The 23,432-nt window shown below is 45.5% G+C and overlaps 1 protein-coding gene and 1 pseudogene across 1 annotated transcript in view; both read left to right on the forward strand.

The window, feature by feature from the left end:
* Nucleotides 1–2,517: 2,517 nt before the first annotated feature.
* SLC1A4 (solute carrier family 1 member 4) overlaps nt 2,518–23,432 on the forward strand; it is a 34,910-nt gene continuing 13,995 nt past the window's right edge. Inside the window, exons 1-3 of the mRNA XM_003908733.5 lie at nt 2,518–3,710; nt 15,063–15,105; nt 17,595–17,657. Coding sequence (XP_003908782.1) covers nt 3,184–3,710; nt 15,063–15,105; nt 17,595–17,657 — 633 coding nt within the window. The 5' untranslated portion in view covers nt 2,518–3,183. The remainder of the gene's footprint in view (nt 3,711–15,062; nt 15,106–17,594; nt 17,658–23,432) is intronic.
* LOC116270375 lies at nt 8,198–8,314 on the forward strand (annotated as a pseudogene).

The following is a 23,432-nucleotide window of genomic DNA, read 5'->3' on the forward strand; positions in this document are numbered from 1 at the left end:
TGGTATCTGAACTGGGACTGGATGGAGAGGCAAAACAATGTGGAAGCAGCACACAGTGCCACTTTTGCAGGAGGCATAGAGGGCACAAGGCTAGAGAGCAGGCTGAGGCGAGATCATGGCAGGCCTCGAATGCCAGGATGAGGAACACATTCTTAATTCAGTGGGAGCCACTGAAAGCTTTTGAACAAGAAGTGATATGAAGGAGTTGTCCTCCAATATCATTTTTCTGTGTTTCTTTAGTAACAGAAACTCCAATTTTTTAACTGGTTGCATGCCTGTGTAAAACAAAAATTACATTCCCTAACTTTTCTTGCAACAAGGTATGGTCATTTGACTCAATTCTTATCGATGAAATACAAGAGAAATAATGTGTGTGACTTTCAGGAAGTGTTTTTAAAGGGAGAAGGCATGCACTCATTTCTCCTTTTTTTCTGCTGGGTGAAAGCTGAACTTTATCCTAACATGTATGTTACTCATTAGGAAGATTAGCCTGGGGCAAGGCAAAATAAGGATGGTTGGAACAAGAGGAGCATTGGAGGTGGGAAGACTAATTAGGAGAACATTTCAATAGCCCTGATAAGAAGTGAGGAAATAAGGGCCTGGGGCTGGAGAGCCTGAGGCAGGAGAATGGCGTGAACCCGGGTGGTGGAGCTTGCAGTGAGCCCAGATCGCACCACTGCATTCCAGCTTGGGCGGCAGAGCGAGACTCCGTCTCAAAAAATAAAAAATAAAAAAAATAAAAAGAAGTGAGGAAATAAGAACTGAGCCAGGGTGGTAGCAGTGGGAATAGATGGGATGGGCAGATGTGATAAATATTGTGAAAGGAGTCTCTGTGGGACTTGGCAATTGATTAGATGAGAGAAGGCGCCACAGAGGGAAGAATCAAAGTTCACTTTGAAGTTTCACACAGAGGTGACTGGGTCGTCAATTATGTTTTAACAGAAAGGATGAGCAGACTTGAGAAAGGCAACCATGAGTCTAGTTTTCAACATTTCGAGTTGGGATGACTGCTGGATATTCAGGTGGAGATGTAAAACAGGCAGCTGGAGACTCATTTCTGATGCATTTGAGAGTCTTTTGCATAAACGTGGTAGTCAAAACAAAGGGAAGGGCTGATTGGCAAAACACAGTGTGTGTCTGCAGGAATTACTCTTTCTTCAGTGCACATAGAGAAATGAACTGCATTCTGGAAAGCCAGATACAAATATATGCAGCTCTTCATCTGACATTCCCTCCTCCCCGCCACCACACACACACACACACACACACACACACACACACACACACACAAAATCCCTACAAGTTCTAGCCAATAGCTGGCTGGCTCCAAGCAATAAAATACTGTCTCAAAATTTGGACAGCTCCTTAAAGTTCCTTATGAAGGCATTTTGATTTGCACAAATATGTCACGACATGTTTTAAGATGACTCCTTTTTAGCAAGAAATCTATAGTAAATTGCCTTCCTCCTTAATTGAGGTTAGCCACAATTAAGTCTTCCCTTGCCTGGCACAGTGGGTGGTGCCAGCTACCAAGGAGGATCCCATAAGCCCAGGAATTGGAAAACCAGCCTAGGCAACACAGCGAGACCTTGTCCCAGAAAAAGAAAGGAAAGAAAGGAAAGAAAGGGAAGAAAGGGAAGGAAGGAAGGACGGAAGGAAGGAAGGAAGGAAGAAAAATAAAAAGACTTCACTCACGGAAGTCTTTAAAGAACAATTCACAAGCAGAATAAGAAAATATAAAAATACAATAACTGTGACACAGTAAAAAGACTCAGCAGAAGTTTCCCTTGTAACTCGCGTGGCCAAAGCAGATATCAAATAAAAGACGAAATAAACAGGAAATCCATAGAACATGAACAATGAGGAACCACTCAGGATGGCCAAACCGCCGTCTGGCTGTTTTCGCGCCAGGACTCAGGCCTGGTAATGGAAGAGGTTAAAATCCAGTGGCTTGTGTTTCAGCTTGGGTTACGTGGCAGAAACCAACTGGAAGAGGTGGCGTGAGAGCTCTGTTTCTTCTAGAAGAGTTTTGCGTCTTAAACGCCCATACTGCAGACAGCTGCCAGGCGGGCAACCCAGCCCCAGGCCACACGCCCAGGAGCGCCCCAGTGCGCGGGGTGGCGCGGCCCAGGCGCGCTGGGTTTGGTGGCACCTCGAGCCCCCTTTCTGTCGCGGTACGGCTGCGTTACAGCCCTAATGAACACGTGCGAAGGCTCCCCTCATTCATCCATCCTCCGGTCAATCCTTTGTCTCAGAGCCAGGCCTTGCTGGACACCATGGCGTACTTTACCGCACGAGCCCCTGAGGACCCCTGGAAGAAGGGATTTCCGCAGGAGGGGACGCGGCGGCAGGACTGCCCTGGGCCCCCCCACCGCGCGCGGCCCCCTGGCGGGAGAGGCCGCGAGCTCTGGAGAGGAGCGCGGGCGGCGCGGAGGCGAAAGCACCACCTGGGAGGGAGAAATCCTCCCCTCCCCTCCCACAGTCCTCAGGAGGAGGAACGCCGCTGCGTTCCAAGTTCTCCCGGGCCCTCTAGGCCCCGAGGACTCAGATCCCGGCCGCGGGAGAGGGCCCGGCAGGTGCCAACGAGCCCGGGCGGGCCTTCAGCCCGCACTTCCCCGCGGTCGCCCGGAGCCGGCCTCTGTTAGCCGGGTGAGGAGGCGGCTTTTGGCGCCAGGATTGCCCGGCGCCGCCCGCGCCCCCGGGTGGAGCCTACTGCCCGGCCGCCCCCCGCGGCACCCCCGACCCGGGTGGGGACCAGAGGCTCCCGGCGGCGGCTCCCGGGCTGTGATTGGCCAGCGCCGCAGGGGGCGGGACGGCGGGCGTGAAGTGGGCGGGCTGGGGCCGCTCACGCTCCCGCTCCCGCTCACGCTCCCTCCTCCTTCCCTGTCTGCGTCCTCGCTTGCCGCTCCCGCTTGCATCATCTCCAGCCGGCCGCTGCACCGGGGAGGCTGGGCGCGGCGCGATCCTCTCCGTCCGCGGCTCCAACCCACACTCCGCGCTTCTCCTCGCCTTTCTCGCACCTGTTCCTGCGCCAGGCCGGGAGACCCCCGGGGCGGCTTCCCAGAACCTGCGAAGCACAGCTGGCCGACCTCACCATCGCCGACTCACCATTCATTGGGAGCCCCGTCTTTTGCCAGAGCCCACGTCCCCTGCCACCTCTAGCTCGGAGCGGCGTGCAGCGCCATGGAGAAGAGCAACGAGACCAACGGCTACCTTGACAGCGCCCAGGCGGGGCCTGCGGCCGGGCCCGGAGCTCCGGGGACCGCGGCGGGACGCGCGCGGCGTTGCGCGGGCTTCCTGCGGCGCCAAGCGCTGGTGCTGCTCACCGTGTCCGGGGTGCTGGCGGGCGCGGGCCTGGGCGCGGCGTTGCGCGGGCTCAGCCTGAGCCGCACGCAGGTCACCTACCTGGCTTTCCCCGGCGAGATGCTGCTCCGCATGCTGCGCATGATCATCCTGCCGCTGGTGGTCTGCAGCCTGGTGTCGGGCGCCGCCTCCCTCGATGCCAGCTCCCTCGGGCGTCTGGGCGGCATCGCTGTCGCCTACTTTGGCCTCACCACGCTCAGTGCCTCGGCGCTCGCCGTGGCCTTGGCGTTCATCATCAAACCGGGATCCGGTGCGCAGACCCTTCAGTCCAGCGACTTGGGGCTGGAGGACTCGGGGCCTCCTCCTGTCCCCAAAGAGACGGTGGACTCTTTCCTCGACCTGGCCAGGTAACACTCTCCACCTCGCCCAGGGCCCAGTGGGAGACGCCAGCTCTCGGATGCCCTCCGGTTCATACACACATATGCACATACACTCCTAAGAGTTAATTCTTAGTTGGCTGCTGGTGGCGTTTAACGTTTTAAAAATATCAAAATGACGTCTGGAGTCTTTGCGTGCTGACCACACCTTTGCAAACAGCTGGGGCGCACCGCACAATCGAAAGAGCAGGGCCGCATCTTTGAGCAAGAACCAGTCCCCTCCGTTAAGTGGGCGTGTGTTAGGGAAGAGCCCCACCTGTTCTTTACTCATACTCTCGCGCTGCTCTCCCCGGTAAAAATGTTCCGACCACGCCCCAGTGGCTTCCCCTCATTTTCTCCCACATGGTGCCTAAAAGCTTCTGGGAGCATTGGTTAAGTTTTGCCTGTTGGGTCATCCGGCTTGCAATCTTTGGCCTTCTCTGTTACAGTCCTTGGCTGCGAAGGAAGCTGACAATTTTCTGCAGTTATCAGTGGACCCACAGATAGTAGGACTGAGGTTAGTTGAGTGAGGCGTATTGCCCAGAAATATGCCTCTCCTGAGGGCTTGGGGCTTGGGACAGGTTGCTGTCCACCGCAGTAAAGACCACTGCAGAGTGTTGTGTTTCAAAGGCCTTTCTTTGTGCCAAAGTGTGAGTTCTAGAGGGGAGGGAGAGAAGCATCTTCACTTAGCTTTGCCTGCTTTTTGTAATTCTTAGAAGTTGCATTTTGTCCTTTGAGATGATGTAGTATCCTTTCTGTGACTTATCCAAAACCTTGGTCTCTCCTGGTTTCTCCATTAGCCCGAAGTTCACAAATGGGAAAACTGCAGCCTGGAGGCATTTACTGATCTAACCAGGTTCAGTTGAGTGAGGAATCCAGCTGGCTCCCTCTCCAGGTTTCTGATGATTTTGGATTCTGAGCCTTGGAGTTATTAATATATTTTGTCTTGAGTTATTGAGGCAAAGCTCCTCATTGCTGAGGTTGTGAAAAACAGCAAACCCTGGGCAAAGTGACTTGCCTTTCCACTGTTTCCATTTCTCCTTCTGGAAAATGTGATGGCTGTCTGCACTTAAGAGAGAGATTGTTCATTTAAATCAACAACAAAAATTTAGGACATCTGTATTAAAAAAAGAAAGAAAGAAGACAAAAAAACACTCTCATGAGGGAGACCAACAGTTCTTGACAAAAGGGCAGATAGTGGTGGCCTCTTAGGACTTTAAGTGGATCACAGCTTTTTTTTCTTTTTAGAGTCTGGATCTTGCTCTGTTGCCCAGACTGGAGTGCAGTGTTGGGATCCTAGCTCACTGCATCCCCGAACTCCTAGGCTTCAGCGATCCTCCTGCCGCAGTCTCCAGAGTAGCTGAGATTACAGGTGCACACCACCACACCCAGCTAGTTTAGAGATGGGGTTTCACTATGCTGCCCAGGCTGGTCTAGATCACAGCCTTTGTTCTGTGACTGGCGGCTTGATATTGCAGTCCAGACACTTTAAGTTTGGGAACTAACTTTTAGGTGAGTGCTGAAAGGAAGTCTCCTGAGGTTGAGAGCACCTTTAGCTTATTACCTGCAGGATGTCGGTCAGCTCTCTCAGGGAGGGAAGGCAATTCTGGGGTTAAAGGATTATTCTTTGCAGGGATCTGTGACCCAGGGAGGGAGAATGGATGTTCAGCCCTGCCCTGCTAGTGGTCCCGCACTGGGAGCCTCAATAGGATCTTTTATCTCCAGAAGAGGGGGCAGTGGTGGTAGGGGGGTACCTCATTACCTCCAGCTCCAGAAGGGACTTCTTGTTTCCTGATCATCGTTTTCTAGTTTTAGACCCAAGCCCCTTCAGCTCCTGCTTCTGACATGAATGGTGTACCCAGCATCATAGCTTAGTAGTGTGGGTGCAACTTTTCAATGACTTGGGCCGCACCTGCTTGGAGGGCTAAGAGAGGCTTTGTTGTGGCTTGTTGGGGATAGGTAGTGTTTCACAATTCTTCCAACAGCCAACTGCATCTAATCCAGCAGCTCACGCATAAAGGTAGGACAGGTGGTATATCCTATTTTGCGACTGAGGAAACTGAGACAGAGATTAAGCGATTTGCTCAAGGTCATGGAGTGGCTTACAAAGAAGAGATTAGAAGGACTGTGGGTCTCCTACCCCACAGTGCAGGATTCTCTCTATTTCTCCTAATCCCTCTTCCTCCAAGTCAACATGCCTTAGTAATGTCACCTGCCTAGTCTAGTGCGGCTATCTCGGAAATGCTTTCTCTGGGTCCAGAGAGGAACCTGGTAGGCATATGACTGGGTCAAGACAAATGCCCCTTTCCTCCAGCCAGCATGGAGGCTGAGCTCCTCGGGCGAAGGAAAGTATGTGTGCACCTGCTGAGGTTTGGTCTTAGGCTGAGCAGCTTGTGAAAGGAAACTAAGTCCCAAGCCACCCGGAAATGCTTCCTGAGTCTGGAGAGTCTCTGATGTCAAATCTTAAAAATTGCTTCCTTCAAGGAAACCTCATGGATGTGGATTTCATGTGACTCTGGGCATCTTCTTTGGAAATGCAGTGCCCATTCCTTTCTTCCTAGGGGCACATGAATGAAATGAGACTCTGCCAGTAAACACCTCAGTTATCCAGCAGGCCCTCTCCAGGTAGCTGCTCAGAACTTAAACACCTGGAAGAGTGGGAAAGGCCTCTGATGAGTCAGCATAGCTGCTGCCAAGGCTTTGTGCTAAAGTCCATACCCTTTCCTGATGGTAAAGTGCCCCAAAATTCCCCAGGGTCTCTCTGTCATGATTTCTAATTTGGTTTTTAAAGCTGGAACTACAAGTCAGAAAGAGATGAAGCTAGTAGGTGTTCATTACATGTGTATACATATCTTAAATTCAGGAATGTCATTACTGGATGGTTTGGATCTCCCAGCAACAGCCAAGTCAGGATTATAAAGAACAAATGAATAGAGAATGGGAGAGAAGGCCGCTGAAAGCACTGAGAAGGGATGGCCAACAGTAGCTGGCAGGTGGAAGAATCATAGTCTCTTCCTGAGCAGCCCGGAGTTCTGTGCCTGGGAATCCAGAAGAAAGTAGGACTTTTCAGAACCAAGTGTGTGACTCTGGTGCCTCCTGTGGCTTTCATCCAAAATGCAGCCAGGTTAAGCACCCAAAGAGACAGAAACAGGAAACTAGCCACAGGAACTCTGGTCCCTAACAATGCTTACTGGTTGTGGGATATGTCCATAACTTTTCCATTCCTTGGTTTCCTCATCTTTATCATGGGAATCATGACAGGCCTGCCCGCAGGATTGTTCTGAGGGTTGCCTAAGCCAGGTCGCAGAGTCGAAGCCCGTGGCCTTCTGTTAGAATAGTGCTGGCCCAATACACCTGTGCTCTTGTTATAACTAGAGTGATTGGGTTTTCCAGTTCACCTGAGCTAATGGGATGGCCAGTCTCTTTCCTGGAAATAAAGGAGCTGATGGAAGAAAAGGAATGTTTAGGGGAACTCAAGATGACTGCATGGAAGCTAATGAAGCCTTTTTTTTTTTTTTTGAGGTGTGGAGTCTCGGCTTCACGCCCAGGTTGGAGTGCAGTGGCCGGATCTCAGCTCACTGCAAGCTCCGCCTCCCCGGTTCAGGCTATTCTCTCTGCCTCCCAGCCTCCCGGCTAGAATACAGGCTCACCTCGGGCCTGTTAGTTTTTATTTTTAGTAGAGACGGGGTTTCACCTGTTAGCCAGGATAGTTTCACCCCTGACTCCTGATCCTCCTGCCTCGCCTCCCAAAGAGCTGGATTACAGGCTTGTTTCACCGACCCGTGCCCCCTAATGTAGTTTGTATTGGGAACTACATGGCATCTGGAGTAGAAGTAACAGGCACCACTATGTTTAATTCACCATCAATAGGATCACTATGGAAAATTTGGAAAGTGGAGAAAGTCAAACAAAGTCATGGAAGAGCTCTCTGAAATGGGACAGTCCTTTATCCCACTGATATCCCAAGTTTCTTTCTTTCCCCTGCTCACATGCTTATGATCTCCAGTTCACCTCTGCTGTAAATTGAAGGGATTGAGGCAACTGGTTTCTAACATTCCTTTGGGCTCTAAAGTTTGTAGTTTTCGAATGGAGAACCAGGGCGTAACTGCCAAGGAGGCAGGTAGGGACAGAGCCTAGGCCCAGGGCTCTGGTCTGTGCTGGCAGCCAGAAGAATGGCCGAGGGCCACCATCTTGCAGTAGCATAGTAGGCTGTGGTCGTGTATATAGTAAATACGATTAGGATTTTATCTGTTGCCCAGTTTTCTAGGGTTTTTTTTCTCCGCTCGTGCTAATTTTCTTAATAGCAAACCATGCTCTGAGCCTTTCCCTTCACAGAGGGAGGTGTGCTGGACTTACATCCTTCTCAAGGATGGGTGTGAATAGGTATGGTGCTTCTCAAGCTGCAAAGAACACATTTCTTGAATAGGTGCAAAAAAAAAAAAAAACTATCAGAGACTGAGATTTAATATTAGCCCCCTGTGCTTGCCTTGGCAGCACATATACTAAAACTGGAACAATACAGAGAAGACAAGCATGGCCTCTGTGCAAGGATGACACACAACGAGATGTTCCAACGTGAAGCATTCCATATTTTTTTAATTAAAAAAATGGTAATATTAGCCAGCAAAGTTGAGGAGTGAGTTGTGAACAATTTCTTTTCATTATTGACTGTGGTGGGTTGTTGTAACTATGCCCATGTCTCTCTCTTCTATAGGCAAGATGAAGACTTAGCACATCTAACAAGGATCCAAATTAACTGAGTATGTGAGAGTCAGGGGGCGGGTATAGTGTGGATGCCATAATGTAAAATGTATTTCTTATGGTAGGTCAAAATTAAAAACATGTGTGAAACCTCTAAGATCTACTACTTAAATCTAGAGGCCCAAGTCAGTCCAAACTAGGAGATAATGAATGAACAAGCTTTTCCAGCGCTATCTAGTGACGAAAGGAAAATAATAGCAGCTTGTAATTTTTTTAAAAGAAAGATTTTAACTCTTGACCATTTCTTTTACCACCCAGGAGGACACCTGAATAGTTTAGAGACAGAAAAAAGCATCAGTCTAGGGAGGTGGGTAGTGCTGAAGAGCAGACACTAAAGCCAAACACCTGGATTTGAAGCCCAGCTCGATGACGTACTTGCTGTACATGCACAAGTTGTTTGTCCTCTCTGTGCCTGAGTGTCCTTATCTGTAAAATGAGGCTAATGAGATCTACTATCTAGAATGGTTGTGAGGATTAAATGAGTTAATATATGAGTGCTTTGCTAATATTCTAGTGTGTCCCAGCTTCTCAGGAACAGCTGAGGGCTATTTGATACTGAGCATGAGTGCCGCTCTTAATCTAATTTCCCCCAAAAGTTCCCCACTCCAGGGGTTCAGCCCTACCCTTTCCAGCTGGAATCTAAAACTGGATGGAGGCCTTAAAGAGAGGATAGATTCACACCCCCATCATCAGAGTGCAAGTCCACCAGTCCCAGCCCTTCCTCAGCTCAGCCTTGTAGGGGGTACCAAGATCTGAAGGGGCACATCCCTGTTAGCTGGCTCTGTAACAATAAATACTAGGGATAATAAATATTCATCAGGTGTACATACTGTGCCATATCCTGTTCTGAAGAGTCTTTGAAATTTTAATAGATTTGGTAAAGAATTTTTGAACTTAAATAAAAGGAAATAATTCTGGAACAAAATATGCCCAAGCAAAAGTAAATTGTTTTGCATTCTTTTCATATAGAACAGAGAAATGTATACCACCCTTGACAATAGGATCAGAAGAACAAACAGTATCAGATGTTACAGAAAGAATGTCTTTGAAGTTTTTCACTGTGTGAATTGCATGGGTCTACATAGCACCTCCCACCGTGGTTCTACACTGGCCAGTTCAACCTCATTTCATACTAGTTTTTCTGTTTGTTTTAAGTAATGTATTCAAAGATAGCACTGGAAAAGCTTGTTCATTCATTATCTCATAGTTTAGACTGACTTGGGCCTCTAGATTTTAGATTTAAGTAGTGTATCTTAGAGGTTTCACACATGTTTTTAATTTTGACCTACCATAAGAAATACATTTTATATTATGGCATCCACACTATATCCTCCCCCCAACTCTCACATACTCAAACCAAAACACAGGCTCCACTAAACAATATTTTAAGTGTGATACATGCTGATATTTTTGTCTAATGTATTTCATCTTTTATAAAATACTGGTTAAAGCCAATACATTGTTTTAATGGTCTACTGATATTTGAGAAACTTTGGCCTAATACATATGTAATTCAAGTAGATCTCTCAGGATCAAACAATGGAAAAAGGAAATATTTGCAAACTTGAATAAGATGAGGAGCTCAGTGCTTAGAAGCATCCTAAACCCAGTGAAAGTGGGTGATGTGCGGAGGTGAACACAGGATGACCATTTGGTCCTCCTGACTTCTGGACTCTGGATTTCAGTACTGTACATCTGGGCTATCTAATACAATAGACACTAGCCACATGTGGCTACTTAAAATTACGTCAAGTGTAAATAAAACTTAAAAATCAGTGCCTTGGTAGCACTGGCCACATTTCAAGTGCTCTATAGCCGCAAGGCTGCCATATTGGACTGCACAAATGCAGACATTTCAGTTGGATGGTGCTGGCCTAGATGGAGCAGAAATGGGAGATGCTCAGTGACTGGGCATTGGTGTCTCTATGTGCTAAATGAGGGGATAGAACTGGATCACCTCTAAAATCCCTTCCAGCTCCATGTCTCTGATTTCAAAAGCCCATGAAGCTACTGTGTGAATGTGAGGAGTTGGGAAAGTGCCTGAAGACAGAGCTCTGGGAAGAAAAATTGTTTGCGGGAGAGGCAACTGATCCTGGATTAGAAGAGAGCTCAAGAGTAAGAACCAGAGTTTACTGCAGCATCCATGTCTGAAAGCCAAAGGAGAGAGGGAAAGCAGAGGACAGAGAAACATGTTGCTTTACTCTGGCAGCCTCGTCTCCTTGCCCTTGGTGACAGCAGGAGGGCACTGCTCCTGCTCCTGGTCTGTGGCAAGCAGATGATGAAAGTGAAGGAAGATGCTTTCTATCGTGCTTCAGCTCACTGCCACCAGAAGAGTCCTTCCCAGAGACTGTTATCTGAGAAATGAGCTGTATAATCTAAAAAAAAAGTTCAGCCCACCCATTGAATGTATGTATTTTTTAGTTGGAAAATCTCTATCAGTTATTACCATATTTTTATGTTAAGTTTTTAAACAGTTTCAAGGTATGATTTATATACAATAAATGCACTCACTTTAAATGTACAGTTCCATGAGTTTTAACAAATGGATAACTCATGTGACCACCACCACTATCAAGATACTGAACTTTTCCATCACCTATAACTCTTCTCAGCAATCCCCATTCTCCACCCCTGGCCTCGGGCAACTGACCTGCTTTTTATCACTATAAATTAGTTTGGCTTTTTCTAGAGTTTTATATCAACAGAATTATTCAGTATGTACTCTTCTTTATCAGTCTTGTTTTGCTCAGCACAGAGTTGCTGAGATTATCCATGTTGTTGCGTATATCACTTGGATTCCTTTTATTGCCAAGTGGTATTTCGTTGTATGGATATTTCATAATCTGTGTATCCCTTCATCTGTTGATGGACATTTGGGTTTTTGACTATTATGAATAATGCTGTTATGCATACAGGTCCTTTTTGCAGGCATATGTTTTTATATTTCTTGGGTAAATATCTAGCAGTGGGCCAGGCATGGTGGCTCGCGCCTGTAATCCTAGCACTTTGGGAGGCCAAGGCGGGCAGATCACTTCAGGTCAGGAGTTTGAGACCAGCCTGGTCAACATGGTGAAACCCTGTCTGCATTAAAAATACAAAAATTCACTGGGCGCAGTGGCTCATGCCTGTAATCCCAGCACTTTGGGAGGCCAAGGAGGGCAGATCACGAGATTAGGAGATCGAGACCATCCTGGCTAACACAGTGAAACCCTATCTCTACTAAAAATACAAAAACAAAATTAGCCAGGCATGGTGGTGGGCGCCTTTAGTCCCAGCTACTCAGGAGGCTGAGGCACGAGAATGGTGTGAACCCGGGAGGCAGAGCTTGCAGTGAGCCAAGATCACGCCACTGCACTCCAGCCTGGGAAACAGAGCGAGACTCCATCTCAGAAAAAAAAAAAAAAGATTAGCCAGGCGTGGTGGTGCACACCTGTAGTCCCAACTACTCGGGAGGCTGAGGCCAGAGAATCATTTGAACCCGGGAGGCAGAGGCTGCAGTGAGCTGAGATCTGCCACTGCACTCCAGCCTGGGCAACAGAGTGAGACTCTGTTTCCAAAAAATAAAAAGCAAAAAAAAAAAACTAGGAATGGAATTGGTGAGTCCTATGATAAGTGTCTGTTTAACTTTATCAGAAACTGTCAAAACACATCACATTCTTCTGAGGAACTTGATTTTTGGGGGATAGAAGTTGCTCTTTTGCTTCTGGACCCCTCTGTTCCCATTGGATTTTGTAGACTAGATACTGTAGACAGTCTGAAAACAGGTGGGTGTGCTAGTGGCTGTTAAGTGTAGATGTTCTGGGTTAAGGACAGGGCCCGTTCTGGGTAAGACGGTACTGGGTTATTGCTTGTAAGAAGAGATTGGGCAGGACAGATAGACGGAATTAAACAAACAATGTTGTGCTCTTTAGAAGAGAATGCATTTCAAGGCTGTGGGAAAGGCTGTGCTTGCACCAATTGAGGAAACAGCTAATCCCTGAATGATGTGAGGTATTTGCCGGGGAAATTGTTTCCCATGAGGAAAGTGGAGGGCTTCTAACCCAACTCTTTTCTGAACTTCCTGGTCCTCATGGAGAGAGAACCTTAGAGCAGCTCAGTCTGTCAACAACTGAGGATTGTTGTGTGGTGGATACAGAACAGAGAGACGTTGGCACAGGGCCCCTTGCTGCTTCTGACTAGGGCAGAAAATGGAAATGAGATGCCAAACGTAGCCCCCAAGACTGAAATATGTAAGAAAGTTGCTTTGTAATGGAAATAATAACAAATGTAAGTTGTTATTCATCTATACTCTGAAAACTAGCCAATATAAGTTGCCAGTCTGTTTCTACTTTTTAAAAAGTAAATCTAGCTGTGATAAGAATCAAACTTCTGGTCACAGTTTTGCAACAACTTAATTCAGCTAAAGATTAATTTTTTCTGCTTAAATGCAAGCATGTACTCTGGTATTCTCTAAATATACTAAAAGCAATTCAGGTTCTGTGGACAAGTTTGGGAAATGCTGTGTTGCAGGCTATATATGCTGGCCGTCCTGCGAGAGCACCCTAAGCGTTCTAATGCAGTGATTTTTGCATCTTATTAACTTTATTGGCTGCTTTATTGCTGCATAACAAACTACTACACATTTAACAGCTTAAACAGCTTAAAATCTCACATATTTACTATCCTACAGTTTCTCTGGGGTCAGGAATCTTGGCACAGTTTAGTTGGGTCCTCTGCTTCAGAGTCTCTTACAAGGCTGCAATTAAGGTGTTGGTCAGGGCTAGGTTCTTATCCACAGGTCCACCTGGGCAGAGATTCACCTCTGTGGTCATGTTGTTGTTGGCAGAATTCAGTTCCTTGAAGTTTGGACTGGGAGCCTCATTTGGCTCTTGGCTGCAGACCACCTGCAGTTTCTAGTCTCATGGGCCTTTCCAACATAGCAGCTTGCTTCATCAAAGCATGCAAGCAGAAGACAATAAGAAGAGTCAGCTAGCACAATGGAAGCTACAACCTTATGTAACCAAATCATGGATGGGACATCCCATCACCTTTGCTGCATTTGTTCATTAGAAGCAAGTCATAGGTCCACCCACACTAAAGGGATTACCCAAAGGTGTGAATACCAGGAGGCCATCTTAGACTCTGCCTGCCACAGCTGGGTTGCAGCCAGACCTGCCTACCTCTGAAACCCAATGCACTGCAAATAGTTACCTGGAGATCCGGGTGAGCAACCCAGCTTCTTATAGAAGTAAGAATTAGTGGATAAGTTTGACACAAATTGTTAAGAATGATCCAGAGTCTTTTGCTCTTCTAGACTTACTCTTCTTGCAGGAAGTGAGAACAAATGGACTGTCAGCTGGAATAGAATTTCTTGTATATCAAGACCAGCATCCTACACAGAGCCCTCAGTAAAACTATTTGCATGAACAGATTTTGGGCTCCATCAGGTCGACTGCCCTCCTTTTATAACAAATGTTTATAATATCCTTAATTCTAAGATGAAATCCATAAATAAAATGTCCCTGCCCACATAATTTCAAAATATGAATATGATGTAACTGTAATATACAAAACAAAAGGAAAATAATTATAATAAAACAATGTGTTTCAATATATGCATGCTCTAAGATAAAGTGGTTGAATGCTTGCTCCTGAACGCAGAATCATTGCTAATAAGATAATTCTAAATGCAGACTGTTACTTGACACTGGGTGTGAAATTAAGGACTCAGATTCTACAATTTGCCCTGGTGGTGTGATTTTCCAGGAAGACGAATAACATTTGGAAACATTCTGAACAAAACAAAACAAAAATCATCCCATAATTTGCAAGTCATTACATTTCTGGAAAATTCAGTGTATGTTCAAATTGTGAAAAAAGGAACCTTGTTTTGGAATTAGTTTAGTCTTCAGTAATTATAGATAAGGTTCTTATCTACAGGTATGTCATGAAGGACATGGGAAGGCCTTGAGACAATTCATTATACAGGACTCTACTGCACTGAACAGGACAAATGTGTGGGACCTGGCATTTGTCCCCACACACTCCCCCCAATTCAGGAATGCCTCAATTTTGTAACAACAAAAACGCCCTTGGATTTCACTAGTGGGCAGCACCACTCGACACTGCACACCACTGCAATGGTACCTAACCTCTAGGTGAGAGGAAAGCAATGCAGTTATAGACTTGGTTGCACACAGTTAAGCTCAGATATCAAGGAGTACCATGAGAGAGACGAAAACGAAAATCAGTGGCTTCAAAGTATCTACTGTGGCCCAGCACCTCAGGCACAGTTAGGGTGCTTAAATCAAGCAAAAGATGCAGTGTCAGCTGGGGGTGGAGAGAGAACACCGTGTTAGGGTTTTAGAAGTGGACATCTCAAAGCAGATACTTTGTACACTGAATTTTAAGAATACTGATGAAGCCAGGTACCATGGCTCATGCCTGTAGTCCCAACACTTTGGGGAGGATCACTTGAGCCCAAAAGTTCAAGTCTGCAGTGAGCTGCAATCACACCACTGCACTCCAGCCTGGGCAACAGGGACCTCATCTCTAAAAAGTTGTTTTAAAAGAATACTGACAGAATGCTTTCTTTTCCAACAGAAACCTGTTTCCCTCAAATCTTGTGGTTGCAGCTTTCCGTACGGTAAGGCTTGATACTTTGCTAAAAATATGAAACCTTGTTGGAAGAAATATATAAATTACTGCTATGGAGTTAGGTAAGGTAGAACAGGGAGAGACAGTGGTGTTAACAAAACTTGGTAAGATTGGCCTAAACTTTAATAAATGGGTACCTAGAGTTAAAAAACAACAACAACAAAATAAATAAAGAAAGACTGAACAAACAAAACTTTCCAAAATGTCCCACTGGTTCCAAAATTTTTTTACATCACCTAAGAAATACCCTCAAATCACATTTTGGGGATGTCTTAAGTATTATAGACTTAAAAAAAAATACACTTTTATCTTTTTTTCTGATTATAAAGATAATATGTGCTCATTGCAAAAAAAATTAAAATACAAAGAAGTGTAAGAAAACAAAAATTGGCCGGGTGCGGTGGCTCAAGCCTGTAATCCCAGCACTTTGGGAGGCCGAGATGGGCGGATCACAGGTCAGAGATCGAGACCATCCTGGCTACCAATGCAAAACCCTCGCCTCCTACTAAAATACAAAAACTAGCCGGGCGAGGTATGGGCGCTTCTGTAGTCCCAGCTACTCGAGGCTGAGGCAGGAGAATGGCGTGAACCGAGGCAGAGCGCAGTGAGCTGAGATCCGCCACTGCACCCAGCCTGGGCACAGAGCCAGACTCCGCCTCAAAAAAAAAAAAAAAAAAAAAAAAAAGAAAACAAAAATTATCCACAGACACTGTCTAGAGCTACCCATTCTTTTGGTATACCTCTTTCAGATGTGATGACTCCCCATACACATACATTTTAAAAATAAGCATACCGTCTGGGTGTGGTGGCTCATGCCTGTAATCCCAGCACTTTGGGAGGCCAAGGCGGGCAGATCACTTGAGGTCAGCAGTTCGAGACCAGCCTGGCCAACGTGGTGAAACACCATCTCCATGAAAGACACAAAAATCAGCCAGGTGTGGTGGCATGCGCCTGTAATCTCAGCCACCCAGGAAGCTGAGACAGGAGAATTGCTTGAACCTGGGAGGTGGAGGTTGCAGTGAGCTGAGATCACACCACTGTACTCCAGCCTGGGCAACAGCTAAACGATGCCATCTTGCCTCACGTCCCTGGCTTTCAAGAGTGGAGGCTCAAACCAGATTAGAAACAGAGTGAGACTCTATCTCTAAATCAATTAATTAATTAATTAATTAAAAGCATACATAGTATATACACACACTACACGTGTCGCTTCATAGCCTGCTGTTTTTCTAAGGCAGTATATTGTGAATATTTTCTCATGTCGGTAGCTACCCTTCTGCATGACGCCATGGCTGTAGAGTATTCCGCTGTAAGAGCATAACATAATTCTCCTCTACTGGTCCCCCACTGATGGATGCTCAGGTTGTTTCTGGTTTTCCCCTATTTTTTGGCAATGCTGCAAGTAACATCCCTTTGACCATTCTTTATACAGAGAAGGAATATAAAGGCCTAGATTATATGGTCTAATCTTACAAGCAAACACTTTTCTGTTTCGACTTAAACCTCTCATTTTTGTTTTGTTTTGTTTTTTGATCTGCATATAAGCACAGGAGTGACTTGTATATATAATGTGAGGTAGGAAAAAAATATAGGTGTATGGGACTTTTTTTTAGTACCTGTCACAGAGGAGGTGGGTGGGTTTGTGTGAACACCTCTGCCTTTCTGTAACACTGATAAAGCTGAGAGAAACCAGAGCCCAGCAAAAGCAGGCAGAAAGCAGGCCTTTGAGTTTATACTTCCTAATTGCCTCCTCCTGACAGTTCAGGGATCAGGTGCCCTTCAAAGGAGCCGGGAAGGACTGTCCTAACAGATTCCACTTGTTAGTACATACTGCCACAGGGAGACACCTATGTGCACCATGCAGAAGCATGTGAAATCAACCAGGGGACCAAAGCTAGAGAGACACCTCACTTCTGTTAACTGAGTCCCCCTGAAGACTCAGCTAAACGATGCCATCTTGCCTCACGTCCCTGACTTTCAAGAGTGGAGGCTCAAACCAGATTAGAAACAGACAGTAGAAGCAGTCATGCTCAAATACATTCTAGAACAAAGTGGGGCGTAAATAAATGAATGAAAATAAAATGATACAATGAAAAATGAACTTTGGCATTATGGAGTTAATGCCAAGGTTATTCAAATAATATGACATATAAGGCTAAGGAAATATCAAACTATCAGCATAAAATTGTGCAGCCTTTCTTCTCCAAACCATTGCCCAAAGAACATAAGCAAATTCTCCCTGTTTCCGTGGGACACTAAGCAACCCAGAGATGTCTTGAAGTATCTGCTGGCTTGGTCCTAATGTAGCTTTTGTACAGTTCTCAGAGGCTCTTGTCAGGCCAGCCAAGTAAGGAATGCCCAGGACACTCAGTGTGATTAGTGACAGAAGTAGCGAGAGCACAGCAGTGCCCTTGGTTCCTCTAGGTCAGTCTTCACCTGTGCACTAACAGTGGATTTTTTTTTTCCTCTTGATCACAGTATGCAACCGATTATAAAGTCGTGACCCACAACAGCAGCTCTGGAAATGTAACCCATGAAAAGGTAAAGCTTTTTATAAGGTCACTTGTAAAAATATGTCTAAAGCAAATCTTATTTCTTAATTGAAGGAGCATACAGGATGTGTCTTTTTCCCAGCTGGGCTGAAAACTTTGGGGTTTGAATGGGCTATTTGGAGCAAACAGGTTAGGTTTGCTCCTTTGGTTATTTACCAACACGGCCAAACACCGTGTTGCTCTCAAAGCACTGCAATCCTCAGAGGATCCGTAAAACATTTTGTTTGTTGATTTATTCATTGTTTGTTTGTTTGAAACAGGGTCTCGCTCTGTTGCCCAGGCTGGAGTGCAGTGGTGTGATCATGGCTCACTGCACTGAACTCCTGGCCTCAACTCATTCTTCTGCCTCAGCCTCCCGAGTAGCTGGGACTACAGGCGTGTGCCACCATGCTCAGCTAATTTTTTTTTTTTTTAATGTTTTGTAGAGATGCAGTTTCACCATGTTGTCAAGTCTGGCCTTGAACTCTCCTGGCTTCACATAATCCTCCCACCTTTGCCTCCCAAAGTGCTGGGATTGTAAGTGTGAGCCTGTGCCTGGCCCCAGAAAACATTTTATAAAACCTTTTCTACCATCTGGAAATGTAATTAATGAGTGATTTAAACTACCCCTACACCTATTACATTTTTTAAAAATCAACATAATATAAGGCAGAAATAAAAATAATTTCTAATAAAATGATCCATATTTTACCATGTAAATATACAACTATACTAGAAGACATAATGAAGTTTTCAGATGCTTGCATTACTTAGAATAAATAAATTGAGATTTAAAAGCAGTGAGATAGAAGTCAACTCAATATTGTTGGCACATTTTTTGCTATTTTTCCACATATTTTGAAATACATGCTAAATAAATATTTTTGTATATGTATACAGAATTACCCCAAAAGCAACAGCTACAAGTGCAGACCAACATTATGTCTCACACTAGTGACTTGGATATTATTCTAAAATGGCAAATAACACTTGTTGAAGTTCAGAACAAAATGAATTCTTCCTTCAGTTTACATCCACTTGATATTCTTGGAAAATCCAGTGAATACTAAAACTATGCAGAAAAAATATTTGTGGGTAAAATGGAGTTAATTCTAGCTCTGTGTATTTTTTTTTTTTTTTTTTTTGAGACAGAGTCTCGCTCTGTTGGCTGGAGTGCAGTGGCGCGATCTCAGCTCACTGCAGGCTCCGCCTCCCGGGTTTACGCCATTCTCCTGCCTCAGCCTCCCGAGCAGCTGGGACTACAGGCGCCTGCCACCTCGCCCGGCTAGTTTTTTGTATTTTTTAGTAGAGACGGGCTTTCACCGTGTTAGCCAGGATGGTCTCGATATCCTGACCTCGTGATCAGCCTCCCAAAGTGGCTCAGTGCATTTTAAACAGCTTTTTCTCCCTATATGACTGACTGATAGGATGCTCTGAGGCCTGGGGGATGTAGGAAAGTCTGCATTTTGTTGCCTGAACATTTCAGAACAGTTGGCATTCTTAGTACCCTGCCTACTATTTCCCACTAAGACACCACAATCATTATGACAACCAAAGTGCCCACACACATTCCAAAAGTCCCCTAGTGAATGATATCCCCCTGTTCATAAATGTGCATCCAATCAGTGGTTCTTGATTTTAAAAAATGGAGGTCACTTCCCTCTGTCTGGCCAGAGGACGTGGCTGGAAGTCCAGCTGGGCCCGTTCTGACAGGCCCTGGATTCCACAGCTGGGCTCATTGGGATGTGGGTATCAGCTAGGCCTGCTTTCCAGATAAGTGGCTCACTTCTGCATGCCACCTTCTTGGCACAGACACTTTCCGACGTTATTTCATTTGAGCCTTAGGACAACCTGATCAGGTAGGATTTCATATCCCCACTACAAATTACTTGAAATTATGGTCTTCCAAGGTTGATCAAGGCCATTTTGGCCAGTTTTTAAAAAAAAAAAAAAAACTAATTATTGGCCGAGTGCAGTGCCTTATGCCTATAATCCCAGCACTTTGGGAGGCCAAGAAAGGAGGACTGCTTGAGCCCAGGAGTTCATGACCAGTCTGGGCAACATAGTGAGACCCCATCTCTACAAAAACTAAAAAATAAATAAAAATTAGCCAGGCATGGTGGCACATGTCCATAGTCTCAGCTACTTGGGAGGCCAAGGTAGGAGGATCACTTGACCCTGGGAGGTCGATGCTGCAGTCAGTCACGATTGTGCCACTACACTCCAGCCTGGGCAACAGAGCAAAACCATGTCTAAATAAATAAATAGAAAGAAACTAAGAGTGATAAGTAAATGCTAGAACACTAATTGTCTCTGCAATAACTTTAAGTTTTGGCAAATATGGCTGCTGTGACTTCTCCAGTGGAAATGCTGGTTACCTGTGAGCATCCACCTCAGCTGACATACACTTGCCTCCACTGTAAATTTCACCCAGGCATTTAAGGAGTCAGGCTTTAAGAAAGAGGCTGGGTGCACTTCGGGAGGCCAAGGCAGGCAGATCACCTGAAGTCAGGAGTTCCAGACCAGCCTGGCCAACATGGTGAAACCCCATCTCTACTAAGAATATAAAAATTAGCCAGGCATGGTGGTGGGCACCTGTAATCTCAGCTACTTGGGAGGCTGAGGCAGGAGAATCATTTGAACCCAGGAGGCAGAGTTTGCAGTGAGCTGAGATCGTGCCACTGTACTCCAGCCTGGGCGACAGAGCAAGACTCCGTCTCAAAAAAATAAATAAAAGAAAAAAAGAACGAAAGAAGGAGGAGCAGTGTGTCCTCGCTGGTTCCAGGCTTTCCTAAACCCTGTGGCAAGAACACTGTATAAAGGCATAGCAGGTGTGGGCCTTGTCCCCAAGGATGGGATGTTGGTGACAGAATGAAAAGTCAAGGACCTAGCTAGGCATGGTGACTCACGCTTGTAATGTCAATGACTCAGAAGGCTGAGATGGGAGGATTGCATGAAGCCAGAAATTTGAGACCAGCTTGGGCAACATAGTGGGACCCCGTATCTAAAAATATATATTTTCTATACTAGCCAGGTATGGTGGTGTGAGCCTGTAGTACCAGCTACTTGGGAGGCTGAAGTAGGAGGATCCCTTGAGCCAAGGAGTTTAAGATTACTATACTCTAGACAGCAACAGAGGGAGACTTTGTCTCTAAAAAGAACTAAATCAATCAAGGACCCAGAGGCTCAAGGACACTTGGAAGGGTGCCTCTGACCCGTGGCTCTATCTTCCCTGCCCACTTTGATCCCATGTAATAACTTGCCACAGACACACTCCTCCTAGGCTTTAGTTGAATCATTAATTCATTAAACAGTGATTTACTGGCAACAGCCAGGTGCCCTTCCCAGGTGCTGGACTCCGGTAGTGCTCAATACAATCAAAACCCTGCTCTTACAAAGCTCATGTTCTAGTGGAGGGAATCATGTAATAAATAAGTATATGTCAGCCAGTGATAGGCACCAAGAAGAACATTAAAGCAGGGCAAATAGACAGGAAGAGTGTGTGTGTGTGTGTGTGTGTGTGTGTGTGTGTGTGTGTGTGTGTGGTGATGGGTACTATTTTAGCAGAGTGGTCAGGGAGGTCTTCTGATCGGGTGAGGGAGGAGCTATGGGGTAGATGTGGGGGAAGAGTGATGTAGGCAGCAGGAACAGAATCTGCAAAGGTGCACCAGCGAGACTGCCCGGGATGCAACTCTGGTTGTTTGTAGTCCCCTCGCCCCACCCAATGCTAAGTTTGCCCAGGTGTGTTACAGCCAGCATACCTTGCTCCAAACCCACCTGCCACCAGTCTCCTCTACAGAAAGGGAGTCATTTCATTGGAAAAATTATTGTAATTGTCCTCAAATCTGAGAGTTGGTTCGAAATCTGGAACTGCCTGACCTCAAATGCCACAACTTAGAATTGCAGACCTGCTAAAACCAGCTCTCTTTTTTAATTGTTAAAACAATTTTCTTACTGATGTAAGAAATTAAATAATAAACGTGCATAGTTTGGGAGTACATGTGATAATGTAATACATTCATATAATTTGTAAAGGTCAAATCAGCGTACTTGTGATGTCCATCACCTTAAACATTTGTCCTTTCTTTGTGATAGAAATATTATAATTATTCTAGCTATTTTGAAATGTACAGTAAATTATTGTAAAATATAGTCACCCTACTGAACTATCAAACACTAGGTCTATTTCTTCTATCGACCTGTACATTTGTATCCATTAATCAACTTCTCTTTGTCCCCTTTCCCCCCTACCCTTCCTGGCCTCTAGTAACCACCAATCTACTCTTTGTCTTCATGAGATCCACATTTTTAGCTCCCACATATGAGAACATGTGATATTAAAACCAACTTTCAAATAATAATTGAATTCTCTGGTTTCATTGAATCTTGACCAATTCCAATTAGGACTTGGGACATTATCAAAAAGCGTGAGTTGACAGCCCCAAGGTCAACACCAGGTGTTAGCCATCCAGCTCATAGAATCCTAGTAGGTCAGTAGCAGAACCAGCACTAAATTCCCCAAATCGTCTCTCTCCCCCAGCTTTCAGCTGTACCCACTGCACCCAGCTTCAATAAATCAAGTCCCAGGAGACAGTAGTGATATTCAGAAGTCTTGGCCAGGTGCAGTGGCTCACACCTGTAATAATAACACTTTGGGAGACTGAGTTGGGAGAATCACTTGAACCCAGAAGTTCGAGACTGGTTTGGGCAATACAGGGAGATCCCATCTCTACAAAATCAATAAATAAACCTAGCCTGGCATGGTGGCGCATGCCGTGGTTCCAGCTACTCAGGAGGCTGAGGGAAGAGGATTGCTTAGACCCTGGAGATCAAGGCTGCAGTGAGCCGCGTTTGTGCCACCGCACTTCAGCCTGGATGACCCTGTCTCCAAAAAAATAAATAAAAACAGTCGTCTTATTGTCTGTGGAATTAAAATAACATTTTAAGAGGAAGACACTCCAGATAGTGAGCCTAGAATGATCTCCAAGATATTCCATTAATATAATAATAGTTATTGTTGGTTTTCATTTGCCAGACACAGCCTAAGTACTTTACATACATTAACGTATTTATTCTTCATAGCAGTTTTACATATTAGCTACTGTTACTATCTCCGTTTTATAAATGAGGAACTGAGTCACGAAGAGGTTAAGTAATTTACCTAGGTTAAGTAACTTACCTAGACTCCCACAACTAGGAAGTAGTGAAAGTCAGGCTCCAAAGCCAGTGCTCCCTAATTACTATTACTGCTGCTCCTCTATAAGTGATATCTATCAACATAAACAAAAGCGCCCTATACGGTGAACATTGTCCTCACAATGAAAAGTTGGAAGAAAGGCTGGGCGTGGTGACTCACACCTGTAAACCCAGCACTTTGGAAGGCTGAGGCAGGCAGATCACCTGAGGTCGGGAGTTCGAGACCAGCCTGACCAACATGGAGAAACCCCTTCTCTACTAAAAATACAAAATTAGCTGGGCGTGGTGGCGCATGCCTGTAATCCCAGCTACGGGGGAGGCTGAGGCAGGAGAATCGCTTGAACCCAGGAGGTGGAGGTTGTGGTGAGTCGAGATCGCCCCATTGCACTCCAGCCTGGGAAACAAGACCAAAACTCTGTCAAAAAAGAAAGAAAGAAAGAAAAGTTGGAAGAAAATGAAAAGCTACCCCATCACAATTTTTATGATATATATGAATCCATGGCTTTTGGTACATTTCATGTGAATCACACCAGCCACCTAGGTGTCTCCAGTTATGGAAATTAGAAAAGTATTTAGAAAGAAATTTGTA

Source organism: Papio anubis, chromosome 14 (genome assembly GCF_008728515.1).
Source record: "Papio anubis isolate 15944 chromosome 14, Panubis1.0, whole genome shotgun sequence".
NCBI lineage: Eukaryota > Metazoa > Chordata > Mammalia > Primates > Cercopithecidae > Papio > Papio anubis.